The sequence below is a fragment of the Kogia breviceps genome, chromosome 10, assembly GCF_026419965.1.
Source record: "Kogia breviceps isolate mKogBre1 chromosome 10, mKogBre1 haplotype 1, whole genome shotgun sequence".
NCBI classification, from domain to species: Eukaryota; Metazoa; Chordata; class Mammalia; order Artiodactyla; family Physeteridae; genus Kogia; species Kogia breviceps.
In genome coordinates this window covers 63992480-64011602 of record NC_081319.1, presented here as the reverse complement: position 1 = coordinate 64011602, position 19123 = coordinate 63992480, and the positions used below count along the sequence as shown (strand labels likewise).

General features: G+C 38.3%; 1 protein-coding gene across 7 annotated transcripts in view; it reads left to right on the top strand.

The window, feature by feature from the left end:
• Positions 1 to 19123, top strand: part of PRIM2 (DNA primase subunit 2) — a 286959-nt gene that overhangs the window by 60639 nt on the left and 207197 nt on the right. For all 7 annotated transcript variants that reach the window (XR_010835029.1, XM_059078130.2, XM_059078127.2 and 4 more), the window contains exons 6-7: positions 6088 to 6183; positions 8208 to 8345. Coding sequence is in view for 6 of the 7 variants with exons in the window: in XM_059078130.2 (XP_058934113.1) it covers positions 6088 to 6183; positions 8208 to 8345 (234 nt within the window). In the remaining variant the exon portion in view is untranslated. The remainder of the gene's footprint in view (positions 1 to 6087; positions 6184 to 8207; positions 8346 to 19123) is intronic.

The window sequence follows — 19123 nt, the reverse complement described above, 5'->3', positions numbered from 1 at the left end:
ATGTGATCTGTCCTGGAGAATGTCACATGTGCACTTGAAAAGAATGTGAGTTCTGCTGCTTTTGGATGCAATGTTCTATACACACACACACACACACACACACACACACACACACAGAGATACACATCTGTTAAGTCCATCTGGTCTAGTGCGTTGATTAAGGTCAGTGTTTACTTACTGATTTTCTCTCTATCCGTTAATGTAAGTGGGATATTAAAGTCCCCTACTATCATTGTATTACTGTCAGTTTCTCCCTTTATGTCTGTTAATGTTTGCTTTATATATTTATATGCTCCTATGTTGGGTGCATAAAGATTTACAAACATTATATCCTTTTGTTAGATTGACCTCTTTATCACTATGTAATGTCCTTCTTTATCTTTTGTTACAGTCTTTGTTTTAAAAAATTTTTTATCTGATACAAGTATTTCTACCCCAGCTTTCTTTTCATTTTCATTTTCGTGGAATATCTTTTTTCATTTCTTCATTTTCAGCCTATGTGTGTCTTTAGATCTGAAGTGAGTGTCTTATAGGTAGGCTATAAATGGGTCTTATTTTTTTTATCCATTCAGCTACCTTATATCTTTTTATTTGTGAGTTTAGTCTATTTACATTTAAAGTAATTTCTGATAGCTATGTACTTATTGCCATTTTTCTATTGTTTTCTGGTTGTTTTTTGTAGTTCTTTTCTGTTCTTTTCTTCTTTTGTTCTCGTCCCTTGTGGTTTGATGATTTTCTTTACTGCTATGTTTGGATTCCTTTATCTTTTGTTTATCTCTTGTAGGGTTTTGGTTTTTGGTTATCATGAGGTTCATATATGTATATATATATGTGTGTGTGTGTATGTATATATATGTATGTATATGTTTGTTTTAACCCGGTGTTTGCTTAAGTTTGAATACATTGTAAAAGCATTACTTTTTAACTCCTCCCATCTACATTTAATGTTTTTGGTGGCATATTTTACATCTTTTTACTTTGTGTGTCTCTTAATTGCTTATTGTAATTATAGTTGATTTTATGAATTTTTTCTTTTAATGTTCATACTAGCTTTTTAAATGGATGATCCACTGTCTTTACTATGTATTTGCCTTTAGCTGTGAGGTTTTTTTCTTTCATATATTTTCTTATTTCTAGTTATAGCCTTTTCTGCTTAAAGACCCTTTAACATTTGTAAGGCTGGTTTAGTGGTGATGAACTCTTAGTTTTTGCTTGTCTGGGAAACTCTTTAACTCTCCTTTGATTCTGAACAATAGCCTTCCTGGGTGTTCTTGTTTGTAAGTTTTTTTCTTTCATTACTTTAAATGCAGCATGCCACTTCCTTGTGGTCTGCAAAATTTCTGCTGAAAAGTCAGCTGATAGCCTTTTGGGGGTTCCTTTGTATGTGACTCACTGTTTTTCTCTTGCTGCCTTAAAATTTCTCTCCCTATCTTTAACTTTTCCCATTTTAACTGTGATATGACTTGGTGTGGATTTCTTGGGTTCATCTTGTTTGGGATTTTATGCTTCCTGGACCTGCATGTGTGTTTTTTTCCCAGTCTGGGGAATTTGTCAGCCGTTATTTTATTGAATAGGTTTTCTGCCCCTTTTTCATTCTGGGCCCATAATGTGAACGTTAGTGCACTTGATGTTGTCCTAGAGTTCCCTTAAATTATTCCCATTTTAAAAAATTCATTTTTCTTTTTTCTGTTCTGATTGGTTGAGTTTCACTGTTCTCTCTTCCTTGTTGCTTATGGGTCTTATGTATCATCTAAAATGCTGTGTATTTCCTCTAATGTATTTTTCATTTCAGTTGTTGTATTCTTTAGCTCTGATTGGTTCTTTCTTATATATTCTTACTCTTTGTGAAGTTCTCATTGTGTTCCTCCATTCTTCTCCTGAGTTCTGCGAGCATCTTTGTGACCATTGCTTTGAACTCTTTATCAGGTAAATTGCTTATCTCTATTTCATTAGGGTTTTCCTCTGGGATTTTATTTTGTTCTTTTGTTTGGAACAAATTTCTCTGTCTCCTCATTTTGTTTGACTTTCTGTGTTTTTTTCTATGAATTAGGTGAAACGTTATGTCTCTTGGTTTTGGAGGTGTGGTCTTGTATAGGAGTATCCCCAGTGTAGACTGTATGTTCTGGTCAGCTTTGGCAGGCCGGGTGGAGTTGTAGTGGGGGTGGGCTGGGGCTTTTCCAGGACATGTTGGGGCTGCTGCCTTGGTGGGATGATTGGTGCTGAAGTGGACCTGGGGTTTGCTGGGGTGGCCTTGGCAAACTGTCTAGAGCACCAGTCTCTTAAACTGCAGCCTCTGTGCTAGGACTCCCAGTGAGTGAGTTTGTACATGAACCCTTTAAGAGTAGAATTTCAATTTCCTTCAGCTCTCCTGTGCATAAGCCCTGCTGATTTTCAAAGCTAATTAAGTGGGCTCACCTACCCGGTTCCAGTCCCTGGGTCTGGTGTGCCCAATATGGGGCTCAAACCTTCACTCCTGAGGGAGGACCTCTGAGTTTGTGATATCTCTTCCTGCTTGTGGCTTGCTGCTCTGGGGATGTGGGTCTTGACTAGATAGTGTCCCTGCCCCTCCTACCCTACTCAGTGTGTTTTTTTCTTTATATCCTTAATTGTACAAGAGCTCTTCTGCTATTCTTCAGGTCATTCTCAGAGAGAGTTGTTCTATATATAGGTGTAGTTCTGGTGTGTTTGTAGGAGGAGGTGAGCTCAGGATCTTCCAGCTTTGTCATCTTATCATGATCATGTGGATCAAAAATGTTTCACTGTGTTCCTGGAAAACAAACTAATCAAAATGTACATTACTGATAGTAATAATAAATATTGACCATTTATTAAAGGCATGCTATATGTTAGGACTATTCTAGACACTTTACATACTTTATTTTACTTAATTCTGACAAAAAAGTTCATGAAACAGGTATTATTTTCTTCCTTTTACTAATGGAGAAACTGAGATATGAAGAGGTTAATTCACTTTTTTAAGTTTTGAACTTAGGTTTCTGCAGTTACAAAAACTATATACTTTCTACTCAGTTTCTCTGCTTTTATAATTGTTCCACTGTAGCTGTTTTTAACTCTTACATGAGATCCTTTGTTAGTAGAAGCAGGAAGCTGTTTAATTTTGTCTTGCTCTTTTAGAGAATGAGTTTTTTCTAGGCATCCAGTAGTTAACCTCATTAGGGGAGCCTAATAAGCTCATATTTTTCCCAGTAGTTTTTATACCAGAAGCAGAAGAGAATACTCAAGATTATTTTAGAAATTTGAAATAATGAAGTCAATAGAAGTTTATACTAATTAATAAAGTTTCAGGCAGTCATCCAACATTTTTCAGTGACAATTCTCTTATTTTGTTTATTATTAAATAGCTAAATGAAGGTTTAGATGTGTGTGGCAAATGGATGAACTTTTTAATTCACCAGGGAAAAACAATATTTACTGAAAGGCTATCATGTAGGAAATGACATTAATTTCAGCTAGAATGTGCATTATTCAGAATGCACCCAGTTACTTTGGGTGAACAGTTTAGAAACACATAGACTCCCTTAGAATTTTATTCATTATTTCTAATCTAAGTAAAGTCTAGATAATTTTTTTTCTGTTCTTTTTGGAGGGTGGGGGAAGATTTCAGTGAAAGACAGTCTTACCACATTCTTTAATAATCTACTCTAGTTTTCATTCAACACCTTGAATTTTGTTTAAATTGAGCCTTGACCTAAGGCAGAAGAGTGTTTGGAACATTAAGTCTCTTGTAAGTAAAGTATTCTTTTGTATGACAGTTGAGCTGAAGTGTTTTTCCCCTGCTTACCTGACAGTTAACTTGGTGAGCAGTTAATTGTTTATAAACACCTGTGGTATTGTTAATACAAATATTTGAGTTGAGTTTAGGGAAAGAGAGGTCCTATATTCCCCTATATTCATGGAGAAGTCTTAGTGGTTCTTATATATTGCTGTGGGATTTGTTCAGTTAAAACCCCAGATATTATCATGGCAAACATCTGGATGTTCAAAGTTATCTAATTCTTTGTTGGTATAATAAGTGACTGTATAAGGGACGTGGTGGGTTAACACATTTGGCCTCAACTTCAGTATTTCCAGATCCAGTCAAAACCATCTGGGCAAAAAATGATCCATGCAATCACCTATAATTATCTCCATTAATGGTGGGGAGAACAGGCATGTGTATTTAATTTTTATTTAATTTCAAATAAGTAAGTGTTCACTGCACAAATTTGAAATTGTTTTTATATTTAAATTGGAAATCACTTAAAGATAGTGGAAGATCATCAGGAGGATGTACAGATATCTTGTTCCCTTTCACCATGTTTCCCTGGTCAGTTTCTCACTTTATCAGTTGCTGTTTGAGAATTACAGCTTGGCTCTGAAACATACCTACCTCTTCTCAAATAGTCTCTGCATTGTGTATCTGGTAGTATATTTGAGCTTGGAAGGATTTGTCCTATGGAATGTGAAGTAAAAGGTAAATAGTCAATTAAGTAGAGAAGTTACTATCAACAGGTATATGTAAACAAAGCCAATACTAAAGAATAATCTGGTGTTAGCGCTTAGAGAAATATTTGCTATTGCTAAAACTCAAACACTCTAGAATGAGTGTTGATTATATATAATGTGTGCTGTGACACCTTTTAAAATTTTTGCCTATGAGACTTCTCATGACATCTAGTTATATTACATTTTTAGTTTTTGTATTTTTATCCTGTTTATTACCAAAAAGGAATTGAAATGGTAGTTTCAGTTGATGACTCTCTTGCACTGATTTTGATGAAACATGTTTGTTTGTTCAGTGCTCTCAAATACAATAATAATGAAAATGTTTGAAATATTTTGAGAATTACGAAAATGTGACAGAGACATGAAGTGAGCAAATACTGTTGGAAAAATGGTGCCAATATACTTCCTCAACACAGGGTTGCCACAAACCTTCAATTTGTTTTTTTTTTTTTAAAGAAAAGTAATATCTGGGAAGCACAGTAAAGCAAAGTGCAATAAGACGAGATATGATCGTATTTATTGGCCCTTCTAATTTTCTCAGTTGTAAAGTGTGTGTTCATATCTTTTGTTCATTTTTCTATTGGGTTGACTGTCTTTTTCTGTCTTGGCTTTACTTGGCACTTTGTGTGCCCCTATACATTCTAGAAGCAACACAGACACATAAGCTATTGTGATTTTGCTTGAGAGTATATTGATTCTGCAGGTTAATTTGAGGAGAATTGGTACATTTATAGTATTACATCTTCTGGTGCATGTTTATGGATGTCTCTCGGTTATTTAGGTTTTCTCCAGTTTCCTTCAGTAAGGTTTTACATGGTTTTTTTTTTTTTTTTTTTTTCCTAGAGGCCTTGAACATCTTTTGTTAGATTTATTCCTAAATACTTGATAGTTTTAATCCCATTATGAATGGTAGTTTAAAAAAAATCCATTATTAAACTGGGCTGCTGGCAGATAGAAGTACAATTGGTTTTTCTGTATATGACATTGTAGCCAGAAACCTTGCTTAATTAGGTCAGTAGGTCTAATAATTTATCTGTGGATTTTTCTGGATTTTCTAAGGATTCTAATCACATAATATGTAAATAATGACAATTTTGTTTCTTTTTTCCAATCCTTATACTTTTCTTTTTACCAATCTGGTTCCCACTGATGGAGTCTTGTTTCCTTGTGTGTGTGTTTTCTCTGTGAGCTAGAGATTGTGTTTGGAGAGTTATTTGGAGGACTGTACTGAGCCCTAGGAGAATTGTGTATTTCTTCAGAAAAGTTTTCATTTTCTCCTTTCATGAGTCTGTGGGTGCAGCTAGTCCAGGATATTGTTTCTCTGCTACTGTTCTTCCGATATGTGTCCTCAGAAATTGGCAGAGTAGAAATTTGAAAGTATATTGAATTTAAATTTTCTTCCATATTTTGGCTTCATTAATGTTAGTAATGACTTAATAATCATATTAGGAATGATTTCTGATATCAGGGTTTTAAAAGTTTTTAAAAAGTATAAAATCTTCACTAGAACATGAAAATGCTTTATTGAAACTGAATGCAGAGTTTTAATTTTTGAACGATATAAAATATGTTTCCTTTTAGATAAGTGATGAAGAGAAGACTCTCCGAGAACAGGATATTATGGCTTCATCACACTGTTTAGGTGGGGTTCAGTTGGAGCTGGAGTCAGTTTATAAGGTAGGTACGCTTTTAAAGTACTTCCTAGGTTTTGTTAAATGTATCACATTGAGCTTCTATCCGTGTTTTATTGATGCTTTTGTGTAGCCTCTTGTGGGCGCAGCCTCTCCCTCTCCTGTTCACATGTTGTCTTCACCCCCTGGATGTGCTGCTCCCCGCCCCGGGCTGCGCTGCACTGACCCCTGGCGCTGCTCGTGTACTGACCCACTGTGGGCCGCGCTCTCCTCACTGTGCTCAGCCTCAGGCAGTGCTGGGGCTGGGAAGGCCTGCAATGCCCCTCTCCCCTGGCCCCTTGTTTCCTATGCCGCCCCTGCGAGGGAGCCTCTCCTCCCTCCCGGGTGCCCTGGGGCCCCGGCCTTCTTCCCCCTGCCCGGGTCTGGCCCCTGTCCCCTCACCGCCATCCGTGCACCCTCAGCACAGACTCCTGCCTGTGTGAGCCTGGTGCAGGGCTGTGGGGCTGAGGACCTCCCGAAGCAGGGGAGGGGCGGGTACCTGCCGCCCATGCCTGGCGTCTGGTGCAGGTCCTGCCACCACGGGCACTCCATCCCCACCTACCCCGCTCCACCCCCGCCCCAGTCTGGCCAGCGTCCTCCTGCAGGGCCAGGGAGCCACTGTCCACGTGAGTCCGTCTTGTTTCTTCACCTAAGTGGTGAACTGCTTCAGGGCAAGGACTGTGTGCTGGATGTAGAAATCTGTAAATTAATTAGAAACTTTCTGTAAAAACACATGATCTGATTACTGTGTGGTGTCATTGAATACATTGAAGAATTATGGACATATAGATTTAACTCTTCCATAAAACTTGGGCGAATAGGGTATTTGGGGATCTTTTTTTTTTTTTTACCTCTTGTTTTTTTTGTGGTACGCGGGCCTCTCACTGTTGTGGCCTCTCCCATTGCGGAGCACAGGCTCCAGACACGCAGGCTCAGCGGCCATGGCTCACGGGCCCAGCCGCTCTGCAGCATGTGGGATCTTCCCGGACCGGGGCACGAACCCGTGTCCCCTGCATCAGCAGGCGGATTCTCAACCACTGCGCCACCAGGGAAGCCCTTACCTCATTTTTAAGAAGTAGAAAAACTCTGTTGAAGAGTAAGGATGAGTTTTGCAATTTATTAATACCATTACCATAATCTGCTCATCTCTTAAAATTTTCCCGTAGTTCATAGGACTTTAAAAAGTGTAACTAGAATAGTATTTATTATGTTTTTAAAAAAATATTTACTGGCAAGTACTTATTTTAAAGATAAAACTGGACATTTATTATTATTTCCATTTCTTAGTGTTGAGATTAGTTTTTCCAATGTATTTCTCTGGAGAAAGGGTGGAAACATAGATGAAGAAATTTGGAATTACTTTACTTACTAGTAATTTTTGGCACTGAACGTATCGTATACACATTGGATTCCACTTAATGCAGAATAAAATGTGGACTATGTCATGTGAGGGGAATGCAGTGTACCTAGAGGGCTTGAGCTGGGAATTTGAAATCCTGGTGATTATAATTTGAAAATTGATGAATTAAGAGTGAAAATAAAGCATTTTACTTTGGCTTATTTTTTTTTTTTTTTTTTTTTTTTTTTTTTTTTTGCGGTACGCGGGCCTCTCACTGTTGTGGCCTCTCCCGTCGTGGAGCACAGGCTCCGGACGCGCAGGCTCAGCGGCCATGGCTCACGGGCCCAGCCGCTCCGCGGCATGTGGGATCTTCCCGGACCGGGGCACGAACCCGTGTCCCCTGCATCAGCAGGCGGACTCTCAACCACTGCGCCACCAGGGAAGCCCTGGCTTATTATTTTTTGAAAGATCTACTATAAAACATATTTTTGGCCTGCCACTCCTTCCTAATGCTGTTGTTTATTTACAAGGAGTATAAATTGATCTTCTTGCTCTTTTTTTTCTTTTGATCTGCTGGGACTAGTGACTTTCTCATAGGAGGGATTTTGTTTAGCCTTAGTACTTATGAAGACGTAGGAGAATTTTGTAATGACAGGTACTGACTTATTTTCCCTGTTTCACACTGAATTCAGATCCCTTTTGCTGATGCTCTGGATTTGTTCCGAGGAAGGAAAGTCTATTTGGAAAATGGCTTTGCTTATGTACCACTGAAGGACATTGTGGCTATCATCCTAAATGAATTTAGAACCAAACTGTCCAAGGCTTTGGCTGTAAGTATTTTACTTTGTTTCCATATTTCTATGTTCACTTTATTTCCATATGTTCATGTTTTCAGTTACATACTCTTGATAGTTTTGTTCTGTACTTCTTAAAAAAATCATTTAATTTTTATAATAATATTCAGATTGCTTATGATGCTGTACTGTTATTTGTAGAGCTCCTAGGTTTTAATTTTTTTTAAAATTTATTTTATTGAAGTATAGTTGACTTACAAGGTTGCATTAATTTCTGCTGTACAGCAAAGTGACTCAGTTATGCATATATATTTTCTTTTCCATTATGGTTTATCACAGGGTATTGAATATAGTTCCCTGTGCTATACAGTAGGACGTTGTTATTTATCCATTCTATAATAGTTTGTTTCTGCTAACCCCAAACTCCCAAACCATCCCTCCCCCTTGGCAACCACAAGTCCATTCTCTATATCTGTGAGTCTGTTTCTGTTTCATAGATAAGCTCATTTGTGTCATATTTTAGATTGCACATATAAGTGCTGTCATATGGTATTTATCATTCTCTTTCTGACTGACTTCACTTAGTGTGATACTCTCTAGCAACCATCCATGTTGCTGCAAATGGCATTATTTCATTCCATTCCATTTTATATGTGTACCACGTCTTCTTTATCCACTCATCTGTTGATGAACATTTAGGTTGTTTCCATGTCTTGGCTATTTTAGTAATGCTGCTATGAACATAGGGGTGCATGTATCTTTTTGAATTATGGTTTGTCTGGGTATATGTATAGGAGTGGGATTGCTGGAACATAAGGCAAGTCTATTTTTAGTTTTTTAAGGAACCTCAAATACTGTTTTCCATAGTGGCTGCACCAGCTTAAATTCCCACCAACAGTGTAGGAGGGTTCACTTTTCTCCACACTCTCTCTAGCATTTGTTGTTTGTAGACTTTTTAATGATGGCCATTCTGACTGTTGTGAGATGATACCTCACTGTAGTTTTGATTTCATTTTCCTAATAATTAGTGATGATGAGCATCCTTTTATGTGCCTATTGGCCATCTGTATGTCTTCTTTGGAGAAATGTCTATTTAGATCTTCTGCCTATTTTTTGATTGGGTTTTTTTTGTTGTTGTTGTTATTGAGTTATATGAGCTGTTTGTGTATTTTGGAAATTAAGCCCTTGTTGGTCACATCATTTGCAAATATTTTCTCCCAGTCCATAGGCTGTCTTTTCGTTCTGTTGATGGTTTCCTTTGCTGTGCAAGGGTAGTTTTTCTTTCTTTTGCTTGTAAGGTTGATTAGGTCCCATTTGTTTACTTTTCCTTTTATTTCTATTGACTTGGGAGAATGACCTAATGAAACATTGGTATAATTTATGTATGAGAATGTTTTGCCTATGTTCTCTTCTAGGAGTTTTATGGTGTGATGTCTTATATTTATGTCTTTAAGTAGGTTTTTTTTTTTTAATTTATTTTTTTGGCTGTGTTGGGTCTTCATTGCTGCACACGGGCTTTCTCTAGTTGTGGTGAGTGAGGGCTACTCTTCGTTGTGCACAGGCTTTCTCATTGCAGTGGCTTCTTGTTGCAAAGCATGGGCTCTAGGCATGTGGGCTTCAGTAGTTGCAGCACACGGGCTCAGTAGTTGCGGCACGTGGGTCCTAGAACACGTGGGCTTCAGTAGTTGTGGTACGTGGGCTCGGTAGTTGTGGTGCATGGGCCTAGGGCATGTGGGCTTCAGTAGTTGTGGCTCGTGGGCTCCAGAGCGCAGGCTTTGTGGCACACGGGCTTAGTTGCTCTGCAGCATGTGGTATCTACCCAGACCAGGGATCAAACCTGTGTCCCCTGCATTGGCAGGCGGATTCTTAATCACTGCACCACCAGGAAAGACCCTTTAAGTAGGTTTTTATTTGTTACTACTCATGGTTAATTTTGTCATTTTTTCTTTCTCTTAGTAATACTATTGGTGAGATGATTAATTTTGTGAACAGCCTTTGTTTCTTCAAGGTTGTGTCTTTTTTTTTCCTTGGAGATGGATGTCATATGTGACCCTTAATTAGTGTGGCCTGTGGTAGATATAACCCCTAGATTTCTGTTCTAAATTGTTATTTTGTGTCAGTAGAGGGCAGTAGAAGAAAGTATTTATGTTTAATTAGGAAAAGCAGTGCTAGGTTAGTGCTACGATAAACAGCCCGCTGCTGGGTGAAATTGGAGGTAGCTGAGTTAAATAAATGACATAATCAGTGCTTTTTAAGAGATTTGTTTAAAAACAGACACTTCAGTGATAACATCTTAAAAATACATTTTTCAGTGTTGTTCCTTAATCTGAGTGTAGTTTTCTTTTGTACTTTTTTGGGACACTTTTTTGGTACTTAGTGTTTAGTACGTAACTTCAAAGTTATGTGCTGTGGCTCTTTTTAAGCTGTACAGATTACTGTATAAGCAAAGGCCAACCTTTCCTTTTGAGTTAAAACTTATAACTTTTTCTGGTATTGTTTTTATTCTGAAAACAATAACTTTTACTCAATCCTATTGTGTACTGGTGCCAAAAGCCTCATTTTCTAAAATACTGGATTGGCCAAAAAGTGCTTGGCTTTCTCCTGGGTGGGTCAGGGCCGAGTCTGGTTGAGAGGTTGTCCATAGAGCCCGTTGCCTCTCTGTGAAGGAGAGTGGATGGAGGGGGTTGCCTGGGAAGCTGTCCTGAAAGCTTTGGAGTCTGAAGCTCTGGGAGGAAGGGAAGGTGTTGCTTTTAGGCTGTGGCAAAGGGGAAATTAAACCCATTGTGATGGTTTCTTGATTGCTGTCCTTGCCATTGGGGAAGGTTTTGACCTTGAAGTATGTAATTGAAAGAATTTGAAAATATCCTCGTAGGATGAGAAGAATTGCCCTAAAGATTTAGAAAAAGGTATTCTAATTCGTGGTAGAGGAAGAAATAAATGGTGCTGGGGGAAGTCTAAGTTGATAGAAGAATTTTACCCCAGGTGACATCTGCAGGCTTGTTAGTCTTTGATCATGTGATTTATATTATAAAATAACAAATCTGGCTTTTGAGCATGCTTTAGGAGTAGTAAAAGATGGGCATTATGTTCTCATTTGATAAGAGCTCTTTTCTCACCCTGCTGATCCGTGAGACTCAGCTGTAGCACCGCTTCCTCTAGGAAGCCCCTCTGAGCCCCAGGATTGTACTGAGTGTGTCTCCTTTGTGCCCCCACAGCATTCTGCACACTACCAAACTGCAGTGAGATTACTCCAGTTAGCGTTTTTCTTCTCAACTATAATGTAAGCTTTTTGAGAGTAAGGGCTTGGTCTTAAACTTTTCTCTCTACATAACATAGGGTCAGTGCTCAATAACATTTGTTGGACTGATAGATACTGAATAATGAAGATGACTCTTACTGTCCGCACATAGTTTACTGCTTGTGTGTGATCTCATTTGATCCTCACCACAAGCCTCTGAGATGGACGAGGATGACCGTCTGCATCACACAGGCTAGGAAAGTGCTGCTCAGAGAGGACAAGTAGTTTGTCCAGTGTCTTGTTGGCCGGTAATTGCTGCAGCCATAACTGGATCTCGGGTTTTCTAATTGTGATTCTTAGGATCTTTTGATGAAAACTGTGCCTTTGTGAGTAGTTGTATTATCAGGGGATTTAGATCTTCAAACTCAGGAAATATTGAAAGGTAAGTGTATTAGGGTCCAGTTACAGAGTAGGCAAAAAGGGCGAATTTGGAGCTGAGGTGCAGTAAATTGATAACCAGTTAGGGAAAAGAATGAGGGAAAGATATATTTCTTTGCTTCACATAACAATTTTAGAACCTTTAACCAGTTCTCTCAGTTAATGTTTTTTTTTCTTTTTTAATAATTTTTTATTTGTTCACCCACATATTGTTTTCAGTACTAGGGATATAATACTTAATAGGATAGATGAAATTTCTTCTCTTATAAAACTTATACCAGTTACCAAAGAAATAAACAATAACAATATTATATGTGATATGAAGGAGCCAGCAAAGCAAAAGTAGAGGAAAGTACATTCTAGGCAGGAGCGATTACTGATGCCAAGGCCCCAAGGAGAGGGGTTTTTGCACAATGCTGGGTGTAGTGAGCTAGCAGGGAGCTGTACAGGATGAGATGGCAGCAATGCAGGACTTTGAATAAACCAGGGTAGAGAGATTGATTTTTAGCCTAATGTAGTAGAAAACCATGGGATGGTTTTGGAAAAGGGAGTGATATCTGATTTATATTTAAAATAGGTTACTGTGGCTGAAAACCACTTTGGAAGGTATAGAAGGAATGGCAGTAGGAAAACTACTTCAGAAGTTTATCACTTTAATCTAGATGGTGGCTGGAAAGAGGCTGGTTGTGGTGGTGATGATTCAGAGAACTGGCTGGATTTGTTACTTTGTTGAAGTGCTATTGACAGACTGGGTGTGAGTGAAAAAGGAAATCAGGATAAAAACAATAATGATCGCTTATACTTAATAAACATTTAATATTTGCCAGGTGCTGTTCTAAATGCTTCACATGAGCTTCACATTTCATCTTCATAGTAAACCTGTTAGGTGGGTACCATTTTCACTCTCTGAGGCGTACAGTCTGCACAGCTAAGTGAGGAGCCAGGGCAGGGTTTGCATCCGTGCAGCCTGGCGTCAGTCTTTACTCTTGACCACTGTGTTGCACTGCCCAGACTCTTGGCCAGAGTAACTGATTAGAGGGTGATGTCTTTTACCATGATGTGGAAGACTGTGTGAGAAGTCCACAGGCTAAAACCAGGAGTTCTGCTCTGATCATGTTAAACGGGAGGTGCTTGTCAGTCATCCAGATGGTGATGGCAGTGTGAAGTTGGGTTTAAGTCTGGATTTCTCGGGAGGATAAAGTGAAGCCCTGAGACGTAGGGGGTCATACAGCCGAGCCTGGGTTTTCACACACTTACACTCTGTGTCACTGGTGGAGCGTGCTTGCTTTGTTTTTAGAAAATGGGCAGCTTCTTAAGTTGTAGCTGAATATCGTTAAGGCAGATTCTCTTTTTTCTCACATTATGTGACTAATTTCACTTTCTGTGGGTGCGATTCATCATTAGAAGGTGCTGGTAAAACTTAAGAAAATAGACTTTCAGAAAATATATTTATTCTAATTTAGAGATAGAAAGAGGACTTTTGAGAAGCTCCCTAGGAAATAACTGACAGCAAGTAAGCAGCTCTTTCTTGGAGTCACAGAGGAAAGTAAGGATTTTCTGTTTTTGAAAAGGATTTTCTTTTTCACATGTTTAGAATAGTAGCTGGATCTGTGTAGAATAGTAGTTGGATCTGTGACTCACCAAGTATTTGTTGCTTTGGAAAAATATTCTTTGTAGGCACTTGATCAAGTTATTTTTTATTTCTACAAAGCTTAGAATCCTCTTAAATCTTTTATCCTCTTTTTAAAAGCAGTGTTCAGTTTAGTTCCTTAAGCTGTGCTTAAATATAATTAATTTTCTTGAATGGTTACTTACTTTGTAATCATATAAGAATTTTCCTTGTCTTATTTGTGTCTAGTTGATTTCCTTTGGTTTTGGATTGATTAATATGTCTTTTCCAATATTACTTCCTGGTTATTTAATGTTAATTTAGAGTGATTGCAGTGGACCAGTCAGTGTAGCTGCTAATCCTTCACCTCTGCCTTTACTCTCAGGCACCAGCCCATTCATTCTCCCCTGGTACTGAGCTCTAGGAAACAAAGCAGTGCAGTTAAAAGCCATGGAACTATCAATAACAGAAAAACCATTCATTTTGGGGGAAAAAATAAACATCCTCTTTACTTTGAGACATGCTTGTTGACTGAGGATGCTAAATTGTATGTTGCTCTTTAGATTGTAGAGGACCTAGTAACCAAAGTGAGTATTTCAAGGTAGGGTGTGGGGTCAGGCAGGCCCACTGGATCCCACAGACGAACAAGTCATTACAAGTGAGTCTTGGCATCTTTCTTCATATGTTTTGTATTGGGTTGGCCAAAAAGTTCGTTCGGGAGTTTTGTAATATCTTATGGGAAAATCCAAACGAACTTTTTGGCCAACCCAGTATTTTAGAAAATGAGGCTTTTAGCACCATCACAAAATAGGATTGAGTAAAAGTTATTGTTTTAGTGGAATATTCTAGGTTTTTGATAGGCTAGCTTAGATTCATTGGAAAAAAAATCAGTTATATATATATATATGTATATACATATATATATGGTGCTTAAAAAATTCCAAAGTGCTATATATTTTTCAGGTGTTCATTTGAAGGGGCTAGTTCATGTCAAGAATAGAATTTTAAGGGGTTTGGATTTTTCCTCTTTTTTTCTCCCTGTGGTGCTTAGTACAGTTTTGCACTTTGTGTTTATGGAAATTATTGGTGGCAAGATTTTAATGATTCACTTATTTCTAGTTGCTAGCAAATGTTAGCAGCACATTGACATAGGAGTTTTAGAGCAGCACAGGATTTTAGAGTTGTGTGATAAGCATTTGTATGTTATCTTGCCCTTATTCTTGGTGCCTAGAATCCAAACTTGAGGTTTATAGATATCAGTGGACATGCTTGTTTGTCCTATTGTGTATGGTAGTGCTTTAGCTTTCTTTTATAAGGAGCTCTCAATAAAACTTACCAGTCAGTCCTCTTCATTTTGCCCATGAAAGTTTAGCCCCGTAAAGGCTGGGTGGCTTACCAAAATTCTTGTGGCTGATTGGTGAAGGACTTGGGTTCTTCACTGTGGGTCTCCCATAACTCCTTAAAGTCAGTGCCTTTTTTTAGATTGTTGCCTCTCCCCAGGCCCAGTCAAATACCTCTGCCCCTCTACTGCTCTCTTATTCACCCTCAAGTGTTCCATGACATGTTTTACGTGTAGGCTTCTCCAGGGTAGGGACTGAGCCCTGTTCAGCTTCTCCAGGTAGGGACTGAGCCCTGTTCAGCTTCTCCAGGGTGGGGACTAAGCTCTGTTCAGCTTCTCCAGGTAGGACTGAGCCCTATTCAGCTTCTCCAGGGTAGGGACTCTGCCCTGTTCAACTTCTCCAGGTAGGGACTGAGCCCTGTTTGGCTTCTGCAGGGTAGGGACTCAGCCCTGTTCAACTTCATTCTGTCTGATGCCGAGCACAGTACCTTTGAGAAGAGCAGGTGCTCAGGATCTGGTGAATTACCCTGTGAGAGCTGCATGTTTTCTCCAGATTTGTTGAGAGAAGTAAGTGAAACTATGTTGTTCAATGTCCTGTTTATAAAAGGAAAGAGTGAAGTGCCTCAGATGTGGGAAGGGCTGTGCATGCAGAATATTTCTGCAGTCTCTGCTGGGAACGTCTGTGGCCGCAGTAGCCTGCTTCCTAAGAACCGCTGCAGTTGGCTGCAGGGGTTACAGTTGTTACTCTTTTGACAGGTTTTCTCTGGAGTATGTAATATGTGAGGTTATATTTTGTGTAGAAATTTATGACGCAGCATCAGCCAGGTTTAAACTCAAGCTTGAGAACAGCAGCTTCTCTTTTCATGGTTGAACTAACTTTCCAGAGTAATTCTTAGGTTACTATTTCTGTGGTCACCTTTGTGTCCCCTGTGCTCCCTTCCCCCCACTCACAGAAGAATGCCCCTGTACTCTTCTATAAACACTCCTGTTCCTCAGATCATTTATCATATTTAACAATTATAATTACCCCTTTTAACACTTCAGCCGAGATCAGCTAGAAGATACTTAGTATTTTTACACACTATTTATAGTGTTTTTTTCCACTGAGCTGCATTGCTTTCACTGACACCTGAGTGCACTGAAACACAGATTTTTATCCCTGTTACTCACTTGTGATGAGAAAATATCTGCAGATTCAGTTGCTAGGAAACAGCTGAATACTGAATAGTTTTTTTTTTGGGGGGGTCCTTGTAAATTCAGTTCTTTGACAGTTCTACTCTCATAGAGCAAAAATTTATTCAGTCTCTACAAAGAAAGATGCATCACCTGTTAGTTTTCCAATTTAAAAATTTTGCACAGGGGGAGCTAGGAATACGAATACAGTTTTGTTCCAGGATTGATTAAATTTTGAGAGTGTAATTTTTCACAGTGACTGGACATTGAGAAGTGATGATTATGTGTACATCTTTGAGTTTCATTTTTTTTCAAAGCTTTCTGATTCCTCATTAATGAGAAAGAATGAGGATAAGAGAGAGATACACATGACACAGAGAAATTTAAACCAAAGTAAAATATTATATTAATTTAACCAACTTTGTTTTATAGAAACAGGATTGACCACATCCTGTGTTAAATCCATATCACCTTTTTAAAATCTGTGACACTTAATAATGGTGTGCCAGAGAAAGAATAAATATTAAAAAGAAGTGTTTGGTTATATATAATGTTTGGCTTTCTTTTATACCTATCATTTTAGTTATAATTATATAACATTTAGAAAAAGAGTTTCATACAGGTTCAACGTAGTAATAACTCTTTGTGAGTATTCACTGCGTGCCAGGCAAATATGCAGGGGCAGAGGTATGATTAAGCTTTCAGGGTGAATGGTGAGGGGGACAGCAGTGGGCAGAGATGGAAACAGTCCTCCTACCCTGTGGTCTGTGAAAGAGCAGTGTGTCCTGGGTGCAGCGGTAGCACAGGAAAGAGGTGATGGACTTAGTCTGGAGACCGCAGAGAAGCCTTCAAGGAAGAGGTCAGCTCTGAGCTGAGTTTTGCAGGGCTCTTTTTGGATGTGAACAATCCCTACCTTGTCTTTTTTGGGGTGGGGGTTGGGGATGGGGAATAAGACCAGTATTAGTTGTCTTCATTTGTAAGTTGGCTCTTTGTTTCTTCTTTGTCCACACCCTTGGTTGTTGTTTCTCTTCCCCGCCCTGTCTGTACAGGCAGTTGTGTACTGTCCAGATACCAGCTTCTAATTCTGTACCTTCAAATTTCACTGCTTGTCTATTTAATTGCATACATATATCTGAGGAACTTGGCAGGGAGTGCAGAATACATCTTCTGATTTACATGCATTGAGAATCTTGTGTCTCAGAAATAAAAATCTTATTAAGGCTTAACGTCTTAATACAGGTGACACAGAGAGAACTCTGTGAACTCAAGTAGGCAGCATATATAACATTGGAGTGGCATGGAGAATGTTATCTGAAATGAGAGTATGTGTGAGTTCAACACAAAAACAAAAACAGCAAATGAAAATTGTCCCCGACTAGTTGATACTAGAAATAATCAAGGAATGATAGAATTGAGAATCAGTAAATGCACAGGTTTGGTTTCCCCTAAACTTTTATTTTTAATAATTTTTATTTTTAATAATTTTATACTTTGAGGGTGCATTTTAGAGCATGATATTAGGTGAGTTTCAGTATTTTCAGGCCTACATTTTAAATTAGAAACCTATATAGAGTTACGAGACTTTAGTAATATGGAAGGCACTTAATAAGCTCTAGTTTAAAAAAAATTATGGTCGTCCTTGGAGCAGCTATGATTTTGTCCGTATACAAGACTGTATTTGTTGACTTGCTAAGCAGTTAAGGGAACAGTGTCAGTGAGCAACTAAGAGATGTGAATGGGGTGATAATCTAGAAAAAAACAGACCTGAAAATGGAAAAACATATAGAAGACAGATTTCTTTCTCAGAAACTTAGAAACAGAAGAATCGCAAACAAGATTCGTAATCAGGTAATCAGGTCCAGTATTCACATTGACTATTAAAGGCTAAAATAATGGAGGGAAGATGAAATAACATTCAATCTTTGAGGATAAAACTAACTAATACAGATTTGGATTTTGGCAGGGTGGCTATAATCCCAAAGAAAGAGAATAACAGTTTGCATTTACAGTCTTTTCTAAGTCTTTTGTAAGTACATTTTCATTAATCCTTCGGACTACTTTTGAGCTTTGCTTAAAATATTAAGAAGGAAATCATCTCTACTTCCTAAGATGCCTGAAAAAAATTACATACTGAAAGTCATAGAAATTACTGCTTTACCTTGATGGCTTCAATGTTTTATGTATTTCTAACTCTCATTTTTTTTGTTTAACACTTTGGCCAAGGAATTTATCATTTGGCAAATATTTATCAATTGCATAATGAGAGTTGGGCCTGAAGCAGTATGTTACATGTGCAGGTGTGCATGTGTGTGTGCTCTCACAGACACACAGACACACACAGACACACACAGACACATAAATTTGAAAGTGAGTTTTCCCCTTCATAGGTCAGGAGCCTCTGAGCTTTATTTATTTTAGGTGGAGAATTGGACTGCTCGGTGGTGGTGGTTGTGGTTATGGAGGCAGATTTCTGTTTATTAAGCACTTACTGGGTGCCAGACACTATTAAATTTGTTATATGCATTGCTGATTTAATCCTGTCAGTAGTTACTGAGTTGGTTATTAACATGATTTTTGCAAATGAGGGAACTGAGGCTTTGAAAGTTTAAACAATTCGTCCAAGATCACAGTGCTAGTTAGTTGCTGAGCCAGAATTCTACCAGTGCACCTGAATCCTTAGTGCCCTGCTTGTGATCCCTCTTTGTGGGAAGTGGCACAATGATTCCTTTTTCCTTTTCTTTTTGGGTTATCATTGATGAGCATAAATGTGTCAGTCAACACCTTACTGTAGAGCGATGGTAGGATTGGGAATTACTAGTTGGAAATATCTTAAACAAGTAGTTTCTTGCATGTTAGATTGCTCTGTTGATTGAGATCCTTTAATTCATTACTGTTTTAGAACAGGGACTTTGTAGTGTCTTTGTTTTTATTTTTATTTTTGTGACACAATATGATGTATTGTGTCACAATACCAGCTCAGTCTTGGATGTGAAAATGTCAATAGATATTCTTAACTG